General features: G+C 45.2%; 1 protein-coding gene and 1 long non-coding RNA gene across 6 annotated transcripts in view; one reads left to right on the forward strand and one right to left on the reverse strand.

Annotated features, from left to right (window-relative positions):
• adgrl3.1 (adhesion G protein-coupled receptor L3.1) overlaps nucleotides 1-22,500 on the forward strand; it is a 75,954-nt gene that overhangs the window by 21,091 nt on the left and 32,363 nt on the right. For all 5 annotated transcript variants that reach the window (XM_077012547.1, XM_077012527.1, XM_077012555.1 and 2 more), the window contains 7 exons: nucleotides 328-541; nucleotides 5,409-5,518; nucleotides 8,357-8,371; nucleotides 10,455-11,261; nucleotides 21,370-21,687; nucleotides 21,814-21,911; nucleotides 22,477-22,500. The exon at nucleotides 22,477-22,500 is cut by the window's right edge and continues 162 nt beyond it. In XM_077012547.1, the coding sequence (XP_076868662.1) occupies nucleotides 328-541; nucleotides 5,409-5,518; nucleotides 8,357-8,371; nucleotides 10,455-11,261; nucleotides 21,370-21,687; nucleotides 21,814-21,911; nucleotides 22,477-22,500 (1,586 nt within the window). The remainder of the gene's footprint in view (nucleotides 1-327; nucleotides 542-5,408; nucleotides 5,519-8,356; nucleotides 8,372-10,454; nucleotides 11,262-21,369; nucleotides 21,688-21,813; nucleotides 21,912-22,476) is intronic.
• On the reverse strand, nucleotides 14,942-17,659 carry LOC143519320 (uncharacterized). The gene is made up of 4 exons (XR_013132411.1): nucleotides 17,555-17,659; nucleotides 16,702-16,755; nucleotides 15,288-15,411; nucleotides 14,942-15,204 (listed from the first exon to the last, which is right to left on the reverse strand). It is a non-coding gene; the product is annotated as an uncharacterized LOC143519320 (long non-coding RNA).

Here is a 22,500-nt window from a genome sequence, read left to right on the forward strand (position 1 = left end):
TGCATGCAATGAAATTTCACTTTGGCACCAGCAGAGCAATTAGCAAAAATATTTGCGTCAGTGAAACAAAGCAGGTGTGGCGACGTGCGTGAGGGTTGGCAGGGTCCGTCCCTTCAGAGTGGCTCAATGCAGTGGAATGAAAGCATGTATAATGTAGGCAGTCCGAGCGGCAGATCAATGGGAGTACATGGTAATAAGGCAGCTGACGTGTGATTACCTGCCTTTTATGTCTCTGCTTTTCACTCTCATGTCTTTCTTTCTTTGTGTGTGTGTGTGTGTGTGTGTGTGTGTGGGTGTACGTATGTGTGTGTGTGTGTGTGTGTGTAGTGTGGAGCCGAGCTCCCGTGCCCATGGCCGTGGTGCGGAGGGAGCTGTCGTGTGAGAGCTACCCCATAGAGCTGCGTTGCCCTGGCACTGATGTCATCATGATCGAGAGCGCCAACTACGGCCGCACAGATGACAAGATCTGTGACTCGGACCCCGCCCAGATGGAGAACACACGCTGCTACCTGCCCGATGCATACAAGATCATGGGCTTCAGGTGAACAGAACACTTGCCTTGGGTTGTTTTGAGTTTTGTGTGTGTGTGTGTGTGTGTGTGTGTTTGTGTTTTCTCATGTCAACCATATGCCAACACACAAGTGTATTGAAAGTACAATACAATGTGTTTTGTGTGTGTGTATATAGTGTTTTGTATATATATATTACAGCATGATTGTCAATGCAAGCCATGTGTGTGCATGTGTGCGTTTGTGCGTGTGTGTGTGTGTGTGTGATGTATATGACTGAGGGATCATTACCATTAAATCCTGGAGTTGGATGATATACAGTACCACCTGTGTGTGTGGCCAGCTGCCATCACACTCACACATACACACACACACACACACACACACACACACACACACACACACACACACACACACACACACACACACACTGCTCCAGGGTAGACCAGATTGTGAGCTCCAATTAGCAAGGCTCTATGGCCAAGATTAGTAGCACTCTAAAGTTCATTACCATTCACAATTCACACTCACACTCGTCCATTCACCGTGGATGCATGCACACACACACACACACACACACACACACACACACACACACACACACACACACACACACACACACACACACACACACACTCCTATTAAAAAATGACTGCACATTCCTTCTGTCTGCTCAGGTGTGAGAAGCTCCACCCTCACACCAGCCCTAATACACTGACCCAAAAAACATTCCCTCCCATCTTGCTGGAGGTCTCTCTATCACACCATAGTTATCGGGTTGGCAAGGTGGGGGCGAACACATGCTTCCTCTGACACATGTAGTCCAGACCATCAAATCATATCTCCTATTCCAGATTTTCACACTTCCCTTTCAGATTGAACTTTCTACATGTGCCCCACTTACTATTTTCTCTTCAGATATAAATACATGGAATTTGAGCCACATGCCGGACCCCCGTTTGAATGCTGTCAGATTATTAAACGGGCGTTTGCATGAGTCCTCCCCTTGGGGCCTTTGAGAATGTGTGAGGGTCCTACAGGAATTGGGTGAGGTAGCTCCTTCTGCAGGGCCGTTCCAGGAAGTGCCTGCTACTTGCGGTAAATGCTCCAGAATCCCGAAGACGCTTCACCAACCAACTATCTTGGGGGAGCAGCTCGACAGAAGCCTCTAACGGGGTTAAAAAAAAGCTCGCTGGCCTCATGTCTGAGCAGAGAAAGTGCTGAGGGCAAGTGTGTATTTGAACCATGGACACTAAGGGTCCTTCCTGTGGTTGGAATACTGTGTGTGGAGAGAGGGAGAGGAGGTGAGGGGTTTGGGGGGGAGGAGGTGAAAGGAGAGGGAAGAGAAGGAGAGAAGAGGAGAGAGAATGAGAGAAGAGTGGAAAGGAAGAGAGGATGAGTGGAGAGGAGGAGAGGGCAGAAGAAGAGAGGAGAGAGCACAGGGCAGAGAGGAGCAGGGAGAGAGAGGAGAGAAGAGGAGAGGGGAGAGGAGATAAGACGGGAGGGGGAGGGGAGAGGAAAGGGGAGAGGAGAGAAGAGAGGAGAGAAGAGAGGAGAGGGGAGGGGAGAAGGGAGAGGAGAGGGGAGAGGGGAGAGGAGAGAAGATAAGAGAGGAGAGAAGAGAGGAGAGGGGAGGGGAGGGGGAGGGGAGAGGAAATGGGAGAGAAGAGAGGAGAGGGGAGAGGAGATAAGATAGGAGAGAAGAGAGGAGAGGGGAGAGGAGAGGGGAGAGGAGATAAGAGAGGAGAGGGGAGAGGAGAGGGGAGAGGAGATAAGAGAGGAGAGGGGAGAGGAGAAGGGAGAAGGGAGGAGATAAGAGAGGAGAGAAGAGAGGAGAGGAGAGGAGAGGGGAGAGGAGAAGAGAGGAGAGGGGAGGCGCGACGCTTTTCTGCTTTCCTTCCCTCCGTCTTTCTCTCTTTGCCTCGCTGCTTTTTATAGAAACGCCGGTTGGCATCACACATCATTTATCATTCTCCACCTCATCTCTCTATCGTGCTCTCTTTCTCTGTCTGTCCCTCTACCTCATCTCTCTCCTCATCTCTTTCTCTCTCTACCTCCTTTCTCCCTCTCTCTCCCTCTTGCTCTCTTTCTCTCTCATTTTGTCTGACCTTTACAATTTTTTTTCACTCTGGGCTAATTTGTTCTCTGCTCAGGGTATGCGGGGTGTGTGAATGCGTGTGTGTCTGAGCGAGCAGATGTGTGTGTGTGTCTGTCTGTTTGTGTATGTGTGTGTGCACGCGCATCTGTGTGTGTGTCATCTTGCGCCGCCGGTAGTTGGTTCAACGCTGTAATCAATAAGAAAAGACAATTAAAATGTGATCAACAGAAAGACACTCCCCTTCGACCTGAGACCACTGAACCAACCCTGCAGGAGATCTACTGTGCTGCAGAGTTGATCTGCAGAGATCATCTGCAGGGTTTATTTCCAGCTCTCATGTAACCCGCTGAATCTGGCTAATCGCTTCTCTCCCGGAGCCCTCACTGGCTGGATCAGGTGTTAGATGCAGGCAGGAAATGATGTCGTCTGGAACATAGGTGTGGGTGTGGCTGGTGACCATGTTCTCGTGCTAAATCGCCCCTAGCTAGAGTTACGTAGTGCTGTCCAGTGCACTTACAGACCAGACGCAGCTGCGTACATCTGTCAATGATGTGACTGCTCCTTCATTTTTCTTGCTGTATTTCATCAGTTACCTCTTTTTACAACTTTAATATATTTGTGAGAAATGTGGATATGCACCCTACAAGATCTCCAGGCTGTGACATTCTGGTAATTAGAATTAAAACCACCAACCTCTACAACAGCCTAAGGGCTTGTTCTAATATAGTGGTTTTAAATGAAGTGGGGCTTGTCTCTTCCTGTAAGACGAAGCACAGCCGCTGGTGTGTGTGTGTGGAAGTGTGCAGTCAAACTGGACTTACTGGTCCACTGCTTTAAAAATGTGTATTTTTCTTCAGTTTTCAGTATGAGGTAATGGTTAACCTTCTTTAGGAGATTTTGGTTAGTCTTTGCTTGTTCTATTAAACTGATTAAAGATGACTGGGTTGGCAAGCACTATCGTTCTGTGTGTGTGTGTGTGTGTGTGTGTGTATTGTGTGTGCATATACATAGTGCACATACATAGGCAGGTGCAACCTTACTTTGTCCTTGTGAATTGGTGAGACGTTAGATCAGTTCAAAGTCAAGATAAAGTTCTGCGAGACCAGGCCCTTTCACTCCCATGGGTGACAGTGTGAGAACACAGTACTACACACACACACACACACACACACACACACACACACACACACACACACACACACACACACACATTGCCCTGGTTCATGACTGTCGACTTCACTCAGTTGACTTGTCTTAGCAACCTGTCTAAAGAAGCTTTTCAGGTCTGAGGAGAGTAAATGATATGTGTGTGTGTTTGTGTATGCGTCACAGATTAAGTCTTAGATTAAGATTAACAGAGGACACAGTTAAAAGTAACAGATTAAGAAGACACTTTCCACGAGTTGTAAATACCTGTCTAATCACACAAAAAAGATCTATCCCTATCCCTCATTCTCACAAAATTAGGTCATATCTGAACAGCACACACAGCCACATGAGAGCCGTCGCCCCGGAAACCAGAGATGCCCTATGGCACTCTGGGAGTATGACTGTCACACTCACTCAACACACCAATTAGTGTCCTCTATAACACACACGCGCGCATCCACACTGTCTCTTGGATTCTGATGGACACACACATGCGCGCACACAGACACGCATGCACACACGCCCAGGCGCGCACACACACACACACACACACACACACACACACACACACACACACACACACACACACACACACACACACATACCCACACATACACACACACACACACACACACACACACACACACACACACACACACACACACACACACACACACACACACACCCAAACACACAAACACACACAACACCACCCAGTTTCAAGTAGACTCTCTCTGCCAGCTGTCTCCTGTCTCACTGACATTGATATTGTGAAATGTAGCTAGAAAACTGGAGAGCATGCATGAGAGAGAGAGAGAATGTATGTGAAGAGACAGAGTGTGTGTGTGTGTGTATGTGGTGTGTGTGTTTGTGCATTTTGATGCACCCCTCTGGATCGGACTGGGAGGTTTCCATGGTAACTTGCGGAGAGAGAGAGAGCGAGCGAGATATAGCTGAGCGTTAAGTCTTCTTAGATTCCTGCGTGTGCGAGTATGGGTTTTTTTCCATTTCTGTGTCTGCGTGCATGAGATGAGATCTTGTAAGTGTGTATTTTATTCAAGCCATAAGATGCAGCCTGTCTCTCTGTCACACATTCAAGCATACACACACACACACACACACACACACACACACACACACACACACACACACACACACACACACACACACTACATAAATGCCTTATATGGCACAGTAGCTGGATGTCCAATCTCGCTGTCTTTCTCTTTGTCTCTTTTTCTGCTTCAGTTTTTCCTGTTTGGACAGTTCCTGCTCTCTGTGTTTCACCACAGTTCTTACACTAATATAACCTACATCAGGGCCTGTGGATTAAGAGACCTGTGGATGTATATGATACATGTCTGTTGGGGGCATGTGTTTGTGTTCCATGGGTTATGAGTGGACTCCATGATCCCTGTTGTCTTGCGTGCTTTTATTACGTTTAAAGGCAGGTTTAGTTGTAACAGGGCAGTATTTCTGTAGTGTTCTTTTTATTGTATCCAGCCGTGTGTGTCTAATTTGACATGTAAAATGAACTTGATAAAGAATACCTCTCTCTTTTATTTCCACCCATTCTCTCTCTCTTCTCTCTCTCTTTACCTCCTTCTCTCTCTCCCTTTCCCTCTCTCTCTCTCTCTCTCCCTGTCTCTCAGGTGTAATAACAGGACCCAGTGTGCGGTCGTAGCAGGCCCCGATGTTTTTCCCGATCCATGTCCTGGAACATATAAGTACTTGGAGGTGCAGTACGAGTGTGTGCCATACAGTGAGTAACACACACACACACACACACACACACACACACACACACACACACACACACACACACACACACACAGACACACAGACACAGACACAGACACAGACACACACACACACACACACACACACACACACACACGCCAAGCATGTTCATTGAAAAAAAAAACACAAGGTAGCATATATTTGTCCATAAAACAAAATCAATACAAGGTTTGTTCTTGAGATCTGCCTTTAGCGAGCTAAACATAGCCGACAAACGATTACAGCTTTGCCACCCCCCCGGGCCTCTGCCCGTTCAGTCACGATCATATTAGCATGTTTGGCAATCTGCGTTCTCTCGCTTTCACTCGCACATACGTGTGCAGTCACCTGCATCTGACATATCCTCGCATGCAAGCAGCTGATCCCATGAGTGGAACTCAACCTTCTCTTCTTTCGTACTGCCATTCGAGGGCTAATCGCATCAGCCGACTCGAGTTCGTACCACTTCCCTGAGTTCTCGGTTGCAGTATCCTCCTCGTGCCGATGTTGTGACTGCGGCATTGCGGCGAGCTGCTTACAGTCGATTGCGGACGCCATTTTTTCTGGGATGGGTGAGGGAGGGGTGGCCTTGTGAGAAAACGTAGCACTTGCTACGTTTCCGTTAGCACCGCAGTCATTGTTGACACTGAAACAGATTGTAAGAGAGCATTAGCAGCCGCAAACCGCTAATCTGACGCAAGGACAGGCGTATGTACGATAGCTGTGGTTGCTGTGTTAATGGCGGCAAGCGCCTGTCCATCTGCTGTTGTCCGGGCCGGCTGCCCTTGGCCTGTCAATCATGTCAGAGGCACAAGGCCTTACACCGAGCTGACGGCTCTCCTGATTTTAGCGTTCAGGTTCAGGGTAGCTGTGGCAACGGTGACAGTGAGTCAGTAATGTTTGACTGGAGTATTGGCAGCAGGAAGACCTTGACACAAACAGACGCAACACACACACACACACACACACACACACACACACACACACACACACACACACACACACACACACACACACACACACACACACACGAGTCACTTGCTCATAAGTGACTAAGACTAAATCTCCACTGTTCTTTCTACCACTGCCATGCTTTTGGGAATTTGAGTGTCTGTGTACCTCCATAACTCCATAACAATGCCTTTTCTCCAACTTTTGAAAACCTTTTAAAAACAGTTCCAAAAGGTCTGAGGGAGACCCAACACTACAACACTTTAGACCTTCATACTGTAGGACGTTAAGTTCAGTGGACAACTCCCCTTTTAAACAGACAGTATTACAAGAGCGAGTGTTTGTGAGTGCACACATCACACATTATTGGGGGGGGGGTAGAGAAATAAAACTGTTTTCCACAAGGCTAATAATTAGAAAGGAAGTTCCATCACACACATGCACACACACTCACAAACACACACAGGTAATTTAATTACCTCAGTGCCAGAGACCCCTGGGAGCGTGTTCCAAATGTTTTCTGGAGCTTCTTTGGCTCTTCCTTCTCCCCCGTGATGGAGCAGTTGGCTGCGTTCCAATCCGCCTCTCTGCCTTTGGCCTCAATACAAGCCTTCTGCTTCATTCAGCCATGCAAGTGCACTTTATATACATCTAGGACCCTAGGATAAAGTTAGAAAAATAGCCTTATCAGTAACTGTGCAGTGTAACTCTAAGAATGGTTTGGGTAATGAAATGTTGAATTGTGTATTAATGTGGTGTTTGGTTTGCGTGTGTAACTACACTATATGAGGTCAATCGTGACCTTTGCTCTTGATTTTTTAAAGTCAGTCATGGCTGTCTCTTTCCTCTTTGTGTGATTGTTTTAATGCAAAGTTAAAACTTATGCTGTTTCATTTAATCACACGTTTACTACCATAACATCAAAAAGCAAGTGCTTTAATTGCTTGTCCAAACTGTGTGTGTGTGTGTGTGTGTGTGTGTGTGTGTGTGTGTGTGTGTGTGTGTGTGTGTGAGAAGAGGGTGTGGAGGTAGCATAGGGTGAGTCTGTATAGCATAGTAATTGCTGATAAATCAGATTTCCTGCAATCTCTCACACGCATGCATGCACACGTACACACACACACACACACACACACACACACACACGATTTATTGAGTGATGCATTAACAGTTCATCCTCATACATCTTTTATAGAGAGGAGGTGTACTCCCTCTCTCACAAAGACCAACACACACAGTCGCACGCATACACATACAGAGGCACACACACATAGATGGAACCAGGTGTCTGACTTAAACTCAGCTCTTCATGTAGCCTCAGAATCTAACACGGTAAGTCAATGTAACACTTTGAAATGAGTATAGTTTTAGAGAGACAGTAGGTCTGTACAAAGTCTTTGGAAGGGCACCATTTGAACATCAGTCGCAGTCTTAAACTGGATGGTATTACATGGTATTGTCCAATGGCTTTCTCCACACATGAGTATCTATGATATTATGAATGCTTGCATGAACATAGTTTCATGTTCGGAGAGAATTAAGTGCTTAAATTGTGACCCCATGAAAGTTATAAAGGAGTCATAAAAGAATCACAAAATAAGTCCTCTCTTTTATGCACTGGGTTGTTGGCTTGCACAGTCTTTTTTTCAGGAATTATTACTGTACAGTTAACAGAATATATTGAAAAATAAATAAACAGGGTTTTCGCCATTTTAGGAAATTGAGATAAGATATGATTTACATTACATAAATATGAAATTGGTTTGCTATTGCATCATTAATGGTTTGATCTCTCTCTGTCTCTCTCTCTTTCTGTTTCTGTCTCTCTGTGTCTGTCTCTCTCATTCGTTCATTGTGAATGCGGATGCAGAAGTGGAGCAGAGAGGTAGGTCCATTACTTTAATGCAGTTTAAGTACGTAATTCACCATCTGCCTCTTTCTGCGTTATTCGATACTAAGGACTGATTGGGGATCAGTAGCCCATAATGGTTTATATTAGAAATGAGGAGGTGAAACCTGATCTCGCATCAACAGTATACTCACTGAATTAAACCTCTATTTTACTCAGTAGCTCACTCTCACTCTATCTACTTTTCTTTTTCTTTCTTTTTATTTCATTCTTCTCTATCTCTTGCTGTCTCGGGTATTTATTTTTTTATTGCCAATACTCTGTGCCAGTAATACATTTATCACATATTGCACTAAATCTTGTTTTGAACAAACATTTCAGTGTAGCATATCATGCAGGGTTTCAAATCAGAGTGTGAAATTGATGTTTTCCATTGTAATTCCTCTCAAATGAACCTGGAGTGAGGTCAACCAATCAGAGGAGCTGGCGTTTTGATTGACTGTCAGTAGCATTTATCTAATAATGAGCCAATGTATCACATGATCAGTAGTGCATGGCAAATGAGAGGTGAGCAGTAATTATATGTATTGGCGTGTCTAAAGTAAAGTCTAAAGTAAACTTTATCATTTCGAATGGGCCATGTTGCAGTCAGTTTTCAGAATATAAAATGGTAATAGTAAGTAGATAAGTAATAAAAGTGATGTTTACAACATCCTCAATTCATTTTTGGTCGAAGAGAACAATATTTCAGGGCGAGTTTTCATTCTAACATAATGAAAGACATTAGGGGACGGAATGAAGAAAGACATTTCAAACGGCCTCGGCACACAGAAGAAATCTAATATCCTTCCTGTTGACGGACTTTACTTTGACCTTGTTCACACATAGCACAATTCAACCTTCCATACTAGTGCAGAGAAAAGAATTATTCCTTCCCCCTGAAGTTTATTAAAGGCACAGCGACGTCTCTGTACTAACACAGAGGGGAGACGTGATACGTGTGAAACAATAAAAGGAAACGTGCAGTAATAGTGTGCAGTTAGATGCCAGCTTCACTTCCCATGAGGACGTCCCCTACTCTGGGAACTGAACCATAGGAATGGACAGTTGCCATGGCGCACATTCCGTATGATCATGTGATCATTCGTCTGTGTTTGTGTGTGTGTGTGTGTATTCTGTGCTCTTTTTCTCAGGTGTGTGTGTGTGTGTGTGTGTGTGTGTGTGTGTGTGTGTGTGTGTGTGTGTGTGTGTGCCTTCCCGGAATACCATCATAAATCAAAGCGTGGGAGAACTCAGTGTGGGAAATATGTCTTGCTCAAGTGTGCCCAAACACACATACACACTCACCCATATACAAGTACACACAGGGCATAAATTTATTAGAAATGAATTTGCAGTCAAGATGCTGCCAATACCACCCCCCCCGCCCCCCCATTGCCACGCACCCTCACTCCCACACCCCCCCATTCCCACACCCACAGCCCCCCTCCAAAAAAAAAAAAACAGGTTTGTTTACATAACTCAAATGCCACTCTTGTCAGTGGCTTTTAAAGTGACTGAACTAGACCTGGCCTTGACTGCAAAAATGCACTCACTCAGCAATGTTCACAGCTTTTGAAGACATTAAAGAATCTTTCAGGATTTGAAATGAGCCCTAGACTTTATTTCTAGGACCCACTTCAAATCGCCCTTTAATAGGAGGTTAGGAGCTTTCTCAGAATTTATATCATTTTAAACTTTATTAGTCAGTAACCTAAACCAATTAGGCATGATTTCCATATAAACTATACCTGTCCTCACTTATAACATACTGGGAGCAACAAGGTTAAGATTATTCAAGGTGAAATGCACCTACTGACACCCCCCAGTCACAGACTGAATTTATCACATTGAAATCAGACTCTCCAGGAAGACTAGTGGAATGATGAACCTCACAAATATATGATCAGATAATCAGACGGCATTAAATCATACATTAAATGTAAAGCTTCTCTCTTCTCTTCTTCTCTCTTCATCCTCACACTTAAATTAATTAGAGATTATTTGATTGTCGACAGTGCATTTCTTCTATTCAGATTTGGGTTTAGTGCTCTTTTGTCTGACTTTTTCTCTGTCGCAGTTTTCCTCTGTCCTGGAATTCTAAGGGGCGTGTATCAGAGTGAACACCTCTTTGAGTCAGATCACCAGTCTGGCTCGTGGTGCAAGGACCCCCTACAGTCGTCCAACAAGATCTACTACATGCCCTGGACGCCATACCGCACGGACACGCTGACCGAGTACTCCAGCAAAGAGGACTTCATCGCTGGTCGGCCCACCACCACCTACAAGCTGCCGCATCGCGTGGACGGCACGGGTTTCGTGGTGTACGATGGCGCGCTCTTCTTCAACAAGGAGCGCACACGCAACATCGTCAAGTTCGATTTACGCACACGCATCAAGAGCGGTGAGGCCATCATCGCCAACGCCAACTACCACGACACGTCACCATACCGCTGGGGTGGGAAGTCTGACATCGACCTGGCCGTGGACGAGAACGGCCTGTGGGTCATCTATGCCACTGAGCAGAACAACGGGCGCATGGTGGTGAGCCAGCTCAACCCCTATACGCTGCGGATCGAGGGCTCATGGGACACCACGTACGACAAGCGCTCGGCGTCGAACGCCTTCATGATCTGCGGTATGCTCTACGTGGTGCGCAGCGTCTACGTAGATGACGACAACGAGGCCTCGGGAAACAAGATAGACTACATGTACAGCACAGAACGGAGTCGAGAGACGCACATCAACGTGCCCTTCCCCAACTCGTACCAGTACATCACCGCCGTCGACTACAACCCACGCGACAACCTGCTCTACGTCTGGAACAACTATCACGTCGTCAGGTACTCGCTGGACTTCGGCAACAACGACAATCGCCTGGGTTTCGGTGAGTGCCTGTTGAAAGCTACTGCCTTATACTGGTTTCCAGTTTCATTATGGGCTAAATATGAGATTTTATAATAGCATTATTTGATTTGATGCAAATGTGATGCAAATGCTACATTAGGCATATCTACTCTATAGGTCAATTGACTGACAGTGACTTGACAGGGTTTCCAGTGGAGTCTTTAATGCCTGACCTGTATTAAAATCAGTGTTTACGTAAACATTATATACAAATGTCCGTACCAGGAGTGGTGGATTACAATTGACTATAAAATGAAGGCAGACTATTAGCTCTGGAGTAGGTGTTCTTAATGAAGTGGCCACTCAGTGTAGCATATTAATGCATTTTAAATGCGTCTAACATGGCTTAGGTGATTACTGACTCAATTATCGATCACTGGTCCCCAAGTGTGACTGACAAAATGTGAACATGTTTATACTTCAGCTTTTGCAACAACGAAAAAAGGACAATCGTGATCTGGCAAAAACAGTCAATAACCCAGAAGTTATTCATAATGAGTGTTACAAACTAACTGGAACATGAGTATAAATTTGGAGCCTTTGTGTGTTAGATTGGAGAATGTAAAAAGTGCTGGTTGGCCTTGTGCTTTAGGGAAAAAACTCCAGTTCACCTTGGTTTGAAACTCCAGAGGCTGGAGCCTGTGGGCATGCACGTCTTCATAACCTCTTGTTTAATGACCATACTCGCGCATTAGTATCCTGCAGATCAAAGCTGCATTGCATGTGCATGTATGCGTGTGATTAGAATGGGAGTTTTCCCACTATAGCAGATCAGAGCACCTCTAATAGTCATATCAAAGAGAGGATGGATATAACCACGCCAGCTTTGTGCGTTTTTCGTTTTTAATTAGACCAGCCTGAGTAGCGTTTCATAAATATTTAAAACTTGACCCCGTAGCTCACCTGTGCAAGTCCAGAACACAAACACAATAACTCTTTGAAGCACAGCACGGAGAGGGGGTGGTGGGCAGGAGGGGTGGGCAAGGGTGGAGGGTGTGGGTGTGGGGTCCTCCACCTTTGGGCGTGGGTGCATTTGAACATGTTCTGGTAGGCTTTCTCCTTCCTTCGCTGGCACCAGAATTGCTCCCTGAGGAACTCCATATATCACAGAAGAATCGTATCGCAGACATATCGTATCGTCTATAGGACATAGTTTCGGAGACACATTGTATCGGAGACACATTGTATCAGAGACACATTGTATCAGAGACACATTGTATCTGAGACATTTCATATCATAGACATTTCATATTGTAGACATATCATACCATAGACATATCGTATCATAGACACATCGTATCGTAGACACCCCCCAAACCCTCGGGACTCATTTGGCTGCTCCGGCTCCGTCCCACTGGCACGCAGGTGTGGCCAGTATGCGCGGACAGACTACGCTGTCACATCATGGCCAGGTTGGCTGCCGTTGCAAGTGGTCGTGCATCTGTCGGCTCATCCAACAGGGACGAGAAAAGAAAAACAGACAAAGTGAGCAGTAACAGAGTGAGAATGTGAGCAGGGGGTTAAATTGACCCTGCTTAAGTGTGCTCCTTCTCTCTTACTCTCTCTGTCAGTCTCCATCTTCATGTCTCTTTTCTATCTTCTCTTCACGCTTACACATTTACACTTTGAAAGGGTCAGTTAAACGAGTGACTGGAATTTAATTTGTTGGGCTTTTTCTAATCATGTACACTTAGAAACACAGAGAGAAACCTCTATGTGATGCACATACACCAACAGAGAAACAGACACTCTTTCACTGACCCCTCCCTCTCATTTAAAGATAATGTTCTATATGTCTTCAAAAAATTGATAGGAATTTAATATCCTTTACTTTAAACATGCACTCAGCAGACACTCTCCCTATCTCTCCCTCATGCACGCACGTACGTGCGCGCACACACACACACACACACCCACACACACACATACACACACACACACGCACAAAAACTTTTAAACTCTTCCTTGCAGGTCTGATAGTAATGTAATCTGCTGAGATAGGCACTGAGGGTGTGTTAAGCGGAATAGCCTGTGTGCTCCCTTAGACAAGAATGGAGTTCTATTGTGCTTTATTAAATGAGAGCATGTCTTTCACTATGTTAGAACTCTCACTACTGCCAATTACACTGCACAGCACAAGGGGAAAACTTTATTTAAACCGATCTGCACGTACAAGGATGCACCTGCCGCTGTCGGCAGGGAGTCCCACACACAGATCAATCAGGAGCAAAGTGCACATGGACACACACACACACACACACACACACACACATACACACACACACACACACACACACACACACACACACACACACTGGCAGGCTTCAAAAAATACAAGACAAAATATTAAGTGCTTAAATTTGGCCTGTTAATCATTATGGTGATACTGGCCATCGCAATTTTGATATTGCAGGAGGCAGCAATATGCAAATGAGCCTCTAACAAATTACTTCTTTATTTATTGTGCACTGTGAGCATGGTGACCTGCCCCCTGACGCACGCTTTGTGCGTGTGTGCTTTGATACATCACAGAGCTCGTATAAACCACTTCTGGCCAAAAAAGCACAGGCTAATCTTTAATCTTTAATGTCAAAGGTTCACCAATCTGCTTTGCATATATTGCAAGGCACATTAAGAGGCACATATATTGCAATATGAGGGTCCATCGCTGCAGTGTGGCAGTTGTGGATATTCCACCCCTTTGGTTGCGGTGTCACCCCCACCTAGGTCTGCACACACGCTCCAAGACGAGGGCTCTGGGCTAGCCCGCGCTAACAGGAAGCGCTCCCTTCCAGGGCGGGAGCGGGGGCCCCATGCGAGCATGCCCATGCGTACTCGTGGTCTTGTTGACGTGAGAGATGGATGAGTGTGCCGTGGTCTCTCCATGTAGATCTGATAGGATAGAATTGCGCCAGTAACCTCACCAAGGAGACCTGTGCTGCGGTTACTGATAAGAGCCGCGGGAAAGTGGGAGGCGGGGCCACCACTTCCCCCTCCCTCTCCATTAGCATCTCGTTGCTGCGGATGCCTCTGTCTGCCTCTTCAATTGTGCCGTTCGATTTACAAGCGTTCGTTGGGTAGATGTTATTTGTCATCAATCACTAGCAACCAGTAGATGCTGCAGTCTGAATTCCTTGTGATTTTTCTCACATTCTCACATAATTATAAATTAGAGGCAAGGTGTTTCAAATTAATTAATAAAATTGGTACTGAGTGTGTACAGATATATTTATTTATTATTAGAAACAGCATATGCAGCGCTCCAAGAGACCACTCCCAATATTCACCTTCATGGCAGCCATTTCTTTCCTGTGTCAGTGAAATTTTCACCCAGACACGCTTCGTTCTACTTAACGAGGCGCTGATTAGGTGATCACCTGAACCAAATCTTACTTAACGAGCAAGGCAAACGACTGCTAGAGAGCACGCAGAGATGCATGAAGGCTGTGATTGAAAATCCCTAAATTATTCCACAAAATACTGGTTTCTGAACTCTTACTAGGTTAAAACATCAGTGTTGTGTTGTTTCGAAATGAATATGAACTTATTTCGTCTAATTATTTGATGTCCGAAAACAGCATCTATTTTTGTTATTTTCTACAAATTTTTTATTTTCTCTTAATTATAATATTTTATTTGGAATTTGGGAGGAATGTTGTCAGCAGTTTACAAAATACAACAAACATTTTAATTGTACTCAAACATATACCTATAAATAGTAAAACCAGAGAAACCGATCATTTTGCAGTGGTCTCTTAATGTTTTTCCAGAACTGTATATATGACATATACAGTGTCAGCTTGGCAGCCTGAAAACCGCACCAAAGTCTCTTGCAGACTCCAGGTTTCCCGGATTCTGAAGACTGTTGCCATGACAGTGAATCCTGATTGGTCCCAATCAGCAAGGTGACATTGTTTCCAGTCCTGTGTGGGCAAAGGCATATTTTACAGGGCTGTGTTTGTTTAAAGAGCCCAGGAAGATCTGTCTTCCCATGTATTCCACTTACATGCCTGCAGTCAGGTTGATTTTAGCATTCCATTTTCAGACAGAATCGTGCCAGAGACAGCGGGAACAAAGTGTGACTTCTCATGGAAATCTAGGAAAACCAAATCTTCTTCAGGCCATAAAGTCTGGTTGGAGCAGAGGATTAGATCATATGACCAAAGAAACAATTTCTACACTTCATAATGATCCATCCTGGGAGAAATAACTACTATGTATAGTCAATGCCCACACAAGGTTTCCCCAAGCTGCAGTCATCAAAAACAAAACAAGCCTACCTCAGCCTTTTATCCACATAAATGCTGACTGATAACTTCAGTTTCCTTCCCAGTTTCCACAAGCTCTTTTCCTCATGTTCAAATGATGAGTAGGTCACAGCGTGCTCAGTGCACATCATGTAACCTCCTGACCATGTGCGACCCTCACTCTATATGCTGATATATCAAGGTGCTAATGTTTAGTTGTTAGCTCTCGGTGTGGTTTTCATACTGTCGTCTTACAGCTGCATTCAAAAAAGCTTTCGAAAATAGTTTAAAAGTCCGGCTTGGTGATGTGACATTCCAGCTTGGATAAGTGAGTCATGTCCTCCAACGGCCACCCGGACAACAAGAGAAATCAAAGAGCGGAGCAGATGGAAACCAGCACTCATGCCTCACGATCAATGGTGGTACGTGATTGGTCAGATTTGGACTGGACGCCCGCAACTTTTTGTCAGGCGTAAAACTAGAGGCCGACTATTGTCACGCTGTCTGCATCAGGGAGATGTTAGCCACGTCGGGTCCGGGCTGTTGGGGCCGAGGCTCTGGGATTCTGTGTGTATTGCTTTTTAAAACTCTTTCCAGTCCATAAGACAGAGGAAACGAAACAAGCTTCAAAGAACGGATGCCATTTAGTGGTGAGTCACTGTGCCCTTAAACCTGTTCATCGCAATGGAAGGGAAACGAACTTTGACCAGTCAGCCGTGTCACACTAGATGAAGTGAGGAACGAGACTTCCTTTGATGACCCACCAGTGAAGTTTCTTTTTCTTGTGGAAGCACATGTGTAAGCATTAACACACACATATAAACACACACGCACGCACACACACACACACACACACACACACACACGCACACACACACGCACACACACGCACACACACATATACTGCCCTCTATCTCCACTCCCATTGGGTTTGAGTGGGTTGTAAAATGGAGATGGCAATCTTGAGACATGCAGGAGTGGAGCAGACAGGCAAGCAGAGGGGAGAGCAAGGAGAGATGGAGAGATTGGACCAGAGATGAAAGGCCGGGCACAGGGTTTAATGGCTGTAGTGTGTGTGTGTGTGTGTGTGTGTGTGTGTGTGTGTGTGTGTGTGTGTGTGTGAGAGAGAGAGAGAGAGAGAGAGAGAGAGAGAGAGAAAGTGAGATTAGTTACCGTAGAATGCTCTACTGCTCGGAGTTGTGCTTCAGTAGCTCTTCACACAGACGGCTACAGGAATAGAAACAGGAAACGCTTTCATTTCACACAGCGGCCCTTTAAAATCACCAGTGCATTTACCACTGATCGAGAGCACGGGAGAGAATGGAGGATGAGAGAGAGAGAAAGGTAGAGAGAGAGGGGGGGGGAGAAAGGGAGAGAGAGAGGGAAAGAGAGTAAGAGGAGGGGTAGCATCGTGTGGAGATGAGAGCTGAATGTTGGCTCAGTACATCTTCATAATAAGCTGCCGCTTTGGACAGGAATACTGCCTAATGAAGGAGAACCATCTCCTCCTTAAGACCGTTATAGGGGCATTCCATTTATTCTGCTTCTGGCCACTTTATAACACTTAAGTGGTGGTTTGTAGACGCCTCAGGTCATATTGCTGTGACATTTAGTCGCAAGCTAATCAGAGCTAATTGGTATAATGGACGCCTATTTCTTTCCTTTCGACTTTAAATGTAACCTTAAACATATACTTTCTTTCAACTTGGCTGATTTTTGAAAAATATTTATTATCAGCACTTTAATTTTGCTGTTCTAGTTTTAACTGCATTGTGAAATCCAATATGCTGTATTGATGGGGAGCTTATGAACCACGCCATCGATCAGGTTAAACCCCAATACTCGTGCCAGGAGGAAGAAGGATCATTCTTGCCCTTTGCCTTTTACGACACGCTCCATCTGTGAGCTTCATCCCTCGTTGTTATGACCTCAACAGCCTCCCCAACACGAAGGTTTGCATAGTGCATTGTGGATAATCAAACACGACAACCGTATATGATTTTAACAAATTAAAAAGAAGACTGACCCAGTGAGCTGGCCGGGTTGTTTTAGTTGGAGCGCTTCAAAGCAGGAAGTACCGTCCCTTTTCCTGACGCCATGTGGAACGTTGCCTCACAATTGGACAAGAGCGTTTGTCAGTTATCGGGGTGTTGCTGCGCCCTGATTCTCAGTGGGGGTGTGGTGGGGGCGGTTGCAGGGGCAAATGCGGCGTGATGTTGCTAAATCAGTTGCTTCCTGCTTTTGTGTTACTGTAAGCAGCTCAGCGAGAGCTCTGTGCCCATGACTCAGAGCTCGGGCTTCTGTTCATGCGCTGTCAAACTGAATACAGTTTCCCTCTGAAAGTCCCTAAACCATAACAATTACAAGGAGGAACAGTAATACTTTAATGGCTGTAAAATCATAATCATATAAGGCGTAGCTGGTGTGTTAATGATGTGTTCAGTGGTGTGATCACTCATTTAAATGGAGATGTTTAGCATGTAAATGCCCCCAGTTATTTTATTTTGAATACCTAACATTTTTTGTTTGTGTCTGATATGTTAAAGATGAACAACATATCACCTGACTTATTTGTTAGCTGGATCTCCAGCTGGAATTTTTCACTGTTTCTACTCAATTACAAGATGGTATGATGGGGATATGATAGACTGTATGATATACTGTATGATAGAGGGTATGATAATGGGTATGATAACCTGTGTGATAGTGGGTGTGATAGTGGTTATGATATTGGGTATGATAGACTGTATGATAGTGGGTATGATAGAGGGTATGATAGGGGGTATGATAGTGGTTATGATATTGGGTATGATAGACTGTATGATAGTGGGTATGATAGGGGGTATGATAGTGGTTATGGTAGCCAATATGATAGTGGGTATGATAACCTGTATGATAGGGGGTATGATAACCTGTATGATAGGGGGTATGATAGTGGTTATGGTAGTGGGTTTGATAGTGGTTATGGTAGCCAATATGATAGTGGGTATGATAACCTGTATGATAGTGGGTATGATAACCTGTATGATAGGGGGTATGATAGTGGGTATGATAGACTGTATGATAGTGGGTATGATAACTTGTATGATAGTGGGTATGATAACATGTATGATAGTGGGTATGATAACCTGTATGATAGTGGGTATGATAGTGGGTATGATAGTGGGTATGATAACCTGTATGATAGTGGGTATGATAACCTGTATGATAGTGGGTATGATAACATGTATGATAGTGGGTATGATAACCTGTATGATAGTGAGTATGATAACATGTATGATAGTGGGTATGATAGTGGGTATGATAGCCTGTATGATAGTGGGTATGATAGACTGTATGATAGGGGGTATGATAGTGGGTATGATAACCTGTATGATAGTGGGTATGATAACCTGTATGATAGGGGGTATGATAACATGTATGATAGTGGGTATGATAGGGGGTATGATAGTGGTTATGGTAGCCAATATGATAGTGGGTATGATAACCTGTATGATAGTGGGTATGATAACTTGTATGATAGTGGGTATGATAACCTGTATGATAGTGGGTATGATAGTGGGTATGATAACTTGTATGATAGTGGGTATGATAGTGGGTATGATAACTTGTATGATAGTGGGTATGATAGTGGGTATGATAACTTGTATGATAGTGGGTATGATAGTGGGTATGATAACCTGTATGATAGTGGGTATGATAGTGGGTATGATAACCTGTATGATAGTGGGTATGATAACCTGTATGATAGTGGGTATGATAACATGTTCTGCCATAGGACTCATGCAATTGTCCCTGTCACTACAAAGCACCGGACATAAGCCTGTTGACATTTTTTCATTGTAAGTCCAAATTTGATAGATATCCGCAGTAAATAAATAAATAAATGGCTGACATTCAGTCTCTTCCTGCCTCTCCACACCCCACCTTCTCTACTTTTTACACTCATTCCTGATCCCCCTTTCAACCTGTCACTGTGGCAACCAGGTTTTTCACCTGCCCAAACAAACAATACAACAAGAGCGAGTGAGTGCATAAGAGACAGAGAGAGAGAGAGAGAGAGAGAGAGAGAGAGAGAGAGAGAGAGAGAGGGAAAGAGAGACAGAGAGAGAGAGAGGGGAAAATGAGAGTTTGGTTTTCTATCTTTCTAAAGTGATACTGTTTTTTTCTCCAGCACTGGTTGCAGTCTGGCTTCTTTTTTTGCTTCTCCCACACACGGGCACACACACACACACACACACACACACACACACACACACACACACACACACACACACACACACACACACACACACACACACACACACACACACTCACATACACTTTCAAACACGCTCCTGACCTGTCATAACTCTCAGCCCTCCAGAACTATGCTACCCCAGACAGTCGCTGCCACCAGCCACTTAACACCTTGTCTGGCTATTTCTCTAGTGGAAGCCCTGTAGAGGAATGGCTGGATATTCTTTATTTATCTCACTATCTCCGAGTTTTCTATTTACACGTTGAAATTGATTGGACTTCAGAGTGGGAATAGATCCTCATGAGATCTTGTTATTTCTGCGAAAGTCCTGCTTTAAGATGCGGTGTGTGTATGGACATGTGGATGGGTTAGCCATAACTCCACTAGGACTGTTTAGTCTAGCTTATCCTTGAAAGGATGAAATTCTACATCCCATGTCACTTCTAATATTTCCTGCTCAAACTATGTCAATAAACCACTGTCATCCTCTCTGTTGCTCTAAGGTGTGTGAGCGTGTCTTTGTGTGTGTGTGTGTGTGTGTGTGTGTGTGTGTGTGTGTGTGTGTGTGTGTGTGTGTGTGTGTGTGTGTATATGAGTGTGTAAGGGGTTGGAGGGGAGGGGGAGGGGTGGGAGTGGAGAGGTAAGGTCCTGTTTAAACACCATTTATCTTTGTCTCTGTATAGTCCCTGCTCTTATGATGCTGGTCTGTCAAACACACATACTCCCCAATGTTGTGCAGGACACATACGCATACGCACGCACACACACACACACACACACACACACACACACACACACACACACACACACACACACACACACACACACACACACACACACACACACACACACACACACACACACACACACACACTCACACACACACACACACCCACACACTCTTTCCTTTCCAGGCACCTGGCTCACTCAGTCATTCCTGAAACTGCAGGGGGAAAGGGAGGGAGGGAGGGAGGGAGGGAGGGAGGGAGAGGGAGAGAAGTGCTTTGACACTTAAATGGAGGACAGGCAGGAGGATGTCTCTATTTTTTAGCAGTAACATGGTTCTGGCCTGAAGCTTGTTCTGAAAAGCCTGGCAGAGTGCTTCCATTCCCCACTGTGTCCCACCCACCTGAACTCTAAACATGGTTGTTTCTGTTTTTCGCTTGTTTGACACTTGACAATTGATCTCTCTCTTCCTCCCCCATTTCCCCCTGTACCTTTCTCTCTTTCTTTCTTTTCCCCTATATGCCTGTCTTTATATCTCCACCTCTCTCACTCTTTATTCATGACTCTCTGTGACTCCGTTTCTTCCATATCACTCTTTCTCTCTTTGACTCAATCCCTGAATCTCTCTCTCTCCCCGACTGTCTCTCTCACTCCCACTTTCTCTGACTCAATCTCTGACTCTCTCTGACACACACTCTCTCTCTCTCTCTCTCTCTCCCTCTCCCCCTCTCCTCATCACTCTCTTTCTGTCTCCTCCTATCTCTTTTTCTTTCTCACCCTCTCCTCAATACTTCCTTTCTCTCTCCTCATCTCTCTCTCTCCCCCCCTCTCCTCATCTTTCTCTCTCTCTCTCTCTCTCTCTCTCTCTCCATCAGACTCTCCCTCCTCCGTTCTTCTTCCTGATCCGCTTCCGCCCGTACGCACCTCCACCTCTCGCCCGCATCCTTACACGGGCACCCACCGCCTGCCACTCACCACCACCACCACCACCACCACCACCACCGTGGCCCCACCCCGCCGCAGCAACGACAACAACAACAACTTCCTCCTAGAGGTGGTGACTCGGCCGCCTCCATCGCCCCGGACGCCGGTTGCCACCGACTACTGTGCGTCCCGCCTCGCTGCCGAAATCTCCTGGCCACAGACTCACCAGGGACAGGTCGCTAAGCAACCGTGCCCATCTGGCACTATAGGTAAGATGCTGACAGAGGTGCTGCTTTGCTCAGCTGCTTTGCTTAATTGTTTGTGTGTTTTTGTATTTATCAAACGCAGTGATGTGTGAGTATGGATGTGGTATTGTTATATTCTTGGTCTTTCAGGTGTGGCAACGTTTACCTGCATGATGGGCTACTGGGACCCAAAGGGGCCCGACATGAGCAACTGCACCTCGCCATGGACCAATCACATAACTCAAAGAGTGAGTACTTGCAAGGCACCATGGGAAATATGCTAATTGAGATCATACCACAGTTGAAATTCCATACAGCAAGATCTACTGGTAATAAATAGGCCAAAAATCATAATTTAGCCTGGAGCATTTTGAGCATAACATAAATTCATATCACATCAAGCATCTGGAAGCAAAATTGCTTAGAGCAAAACACAGTGTATGGGAAAATGTCATGAGCAGCTAAACAGAGCCTGGTCAAAAGCAGAACTTAGCCCCAATTAAGCTGCTGTAGTTTAGGGACAACAAAACCACTGCTAGCGCTGCTTGCTGTGTGCACAGTTCATGTGAGCTTGTTTGTGCCTGTGTGCGTCTCTGTAATGGTAACAGCACAACAATAATGCAAAATGGTTTCCATTGTGCCGCTGAGAGCAAATCTGTAAATAGGCAGAATTTCAAATCTATGAAGCAATTTGTTCCTCCACTTATTTTACCATCAGCAGACACAGAACATAAAATCAATAAATAAAATATACCCACTTACCTCATCTCTCGCCCTCTCTCCCTCTCTCTCTTGTCTCGGGCCGTCCGATAGATGAGGTCAGGAGAGACGGCGGCG

Source organism: Brachyhypopomus gauderio, chromosome 1 (assembly GCF_052324685.1).
Source record: "Brachyhypopomus gauderio isolate BG-103 chromosome 1, BGAUD_0.2, whole genome shotgun sequence".
Taxonomy (NCBI): Eukaryota; Metazoa; Chordata; class Actinopteri; order Gymnotiformes; family Hypopomidae; genus Brachyhypopomus; species Brachyhypopomus gauderio.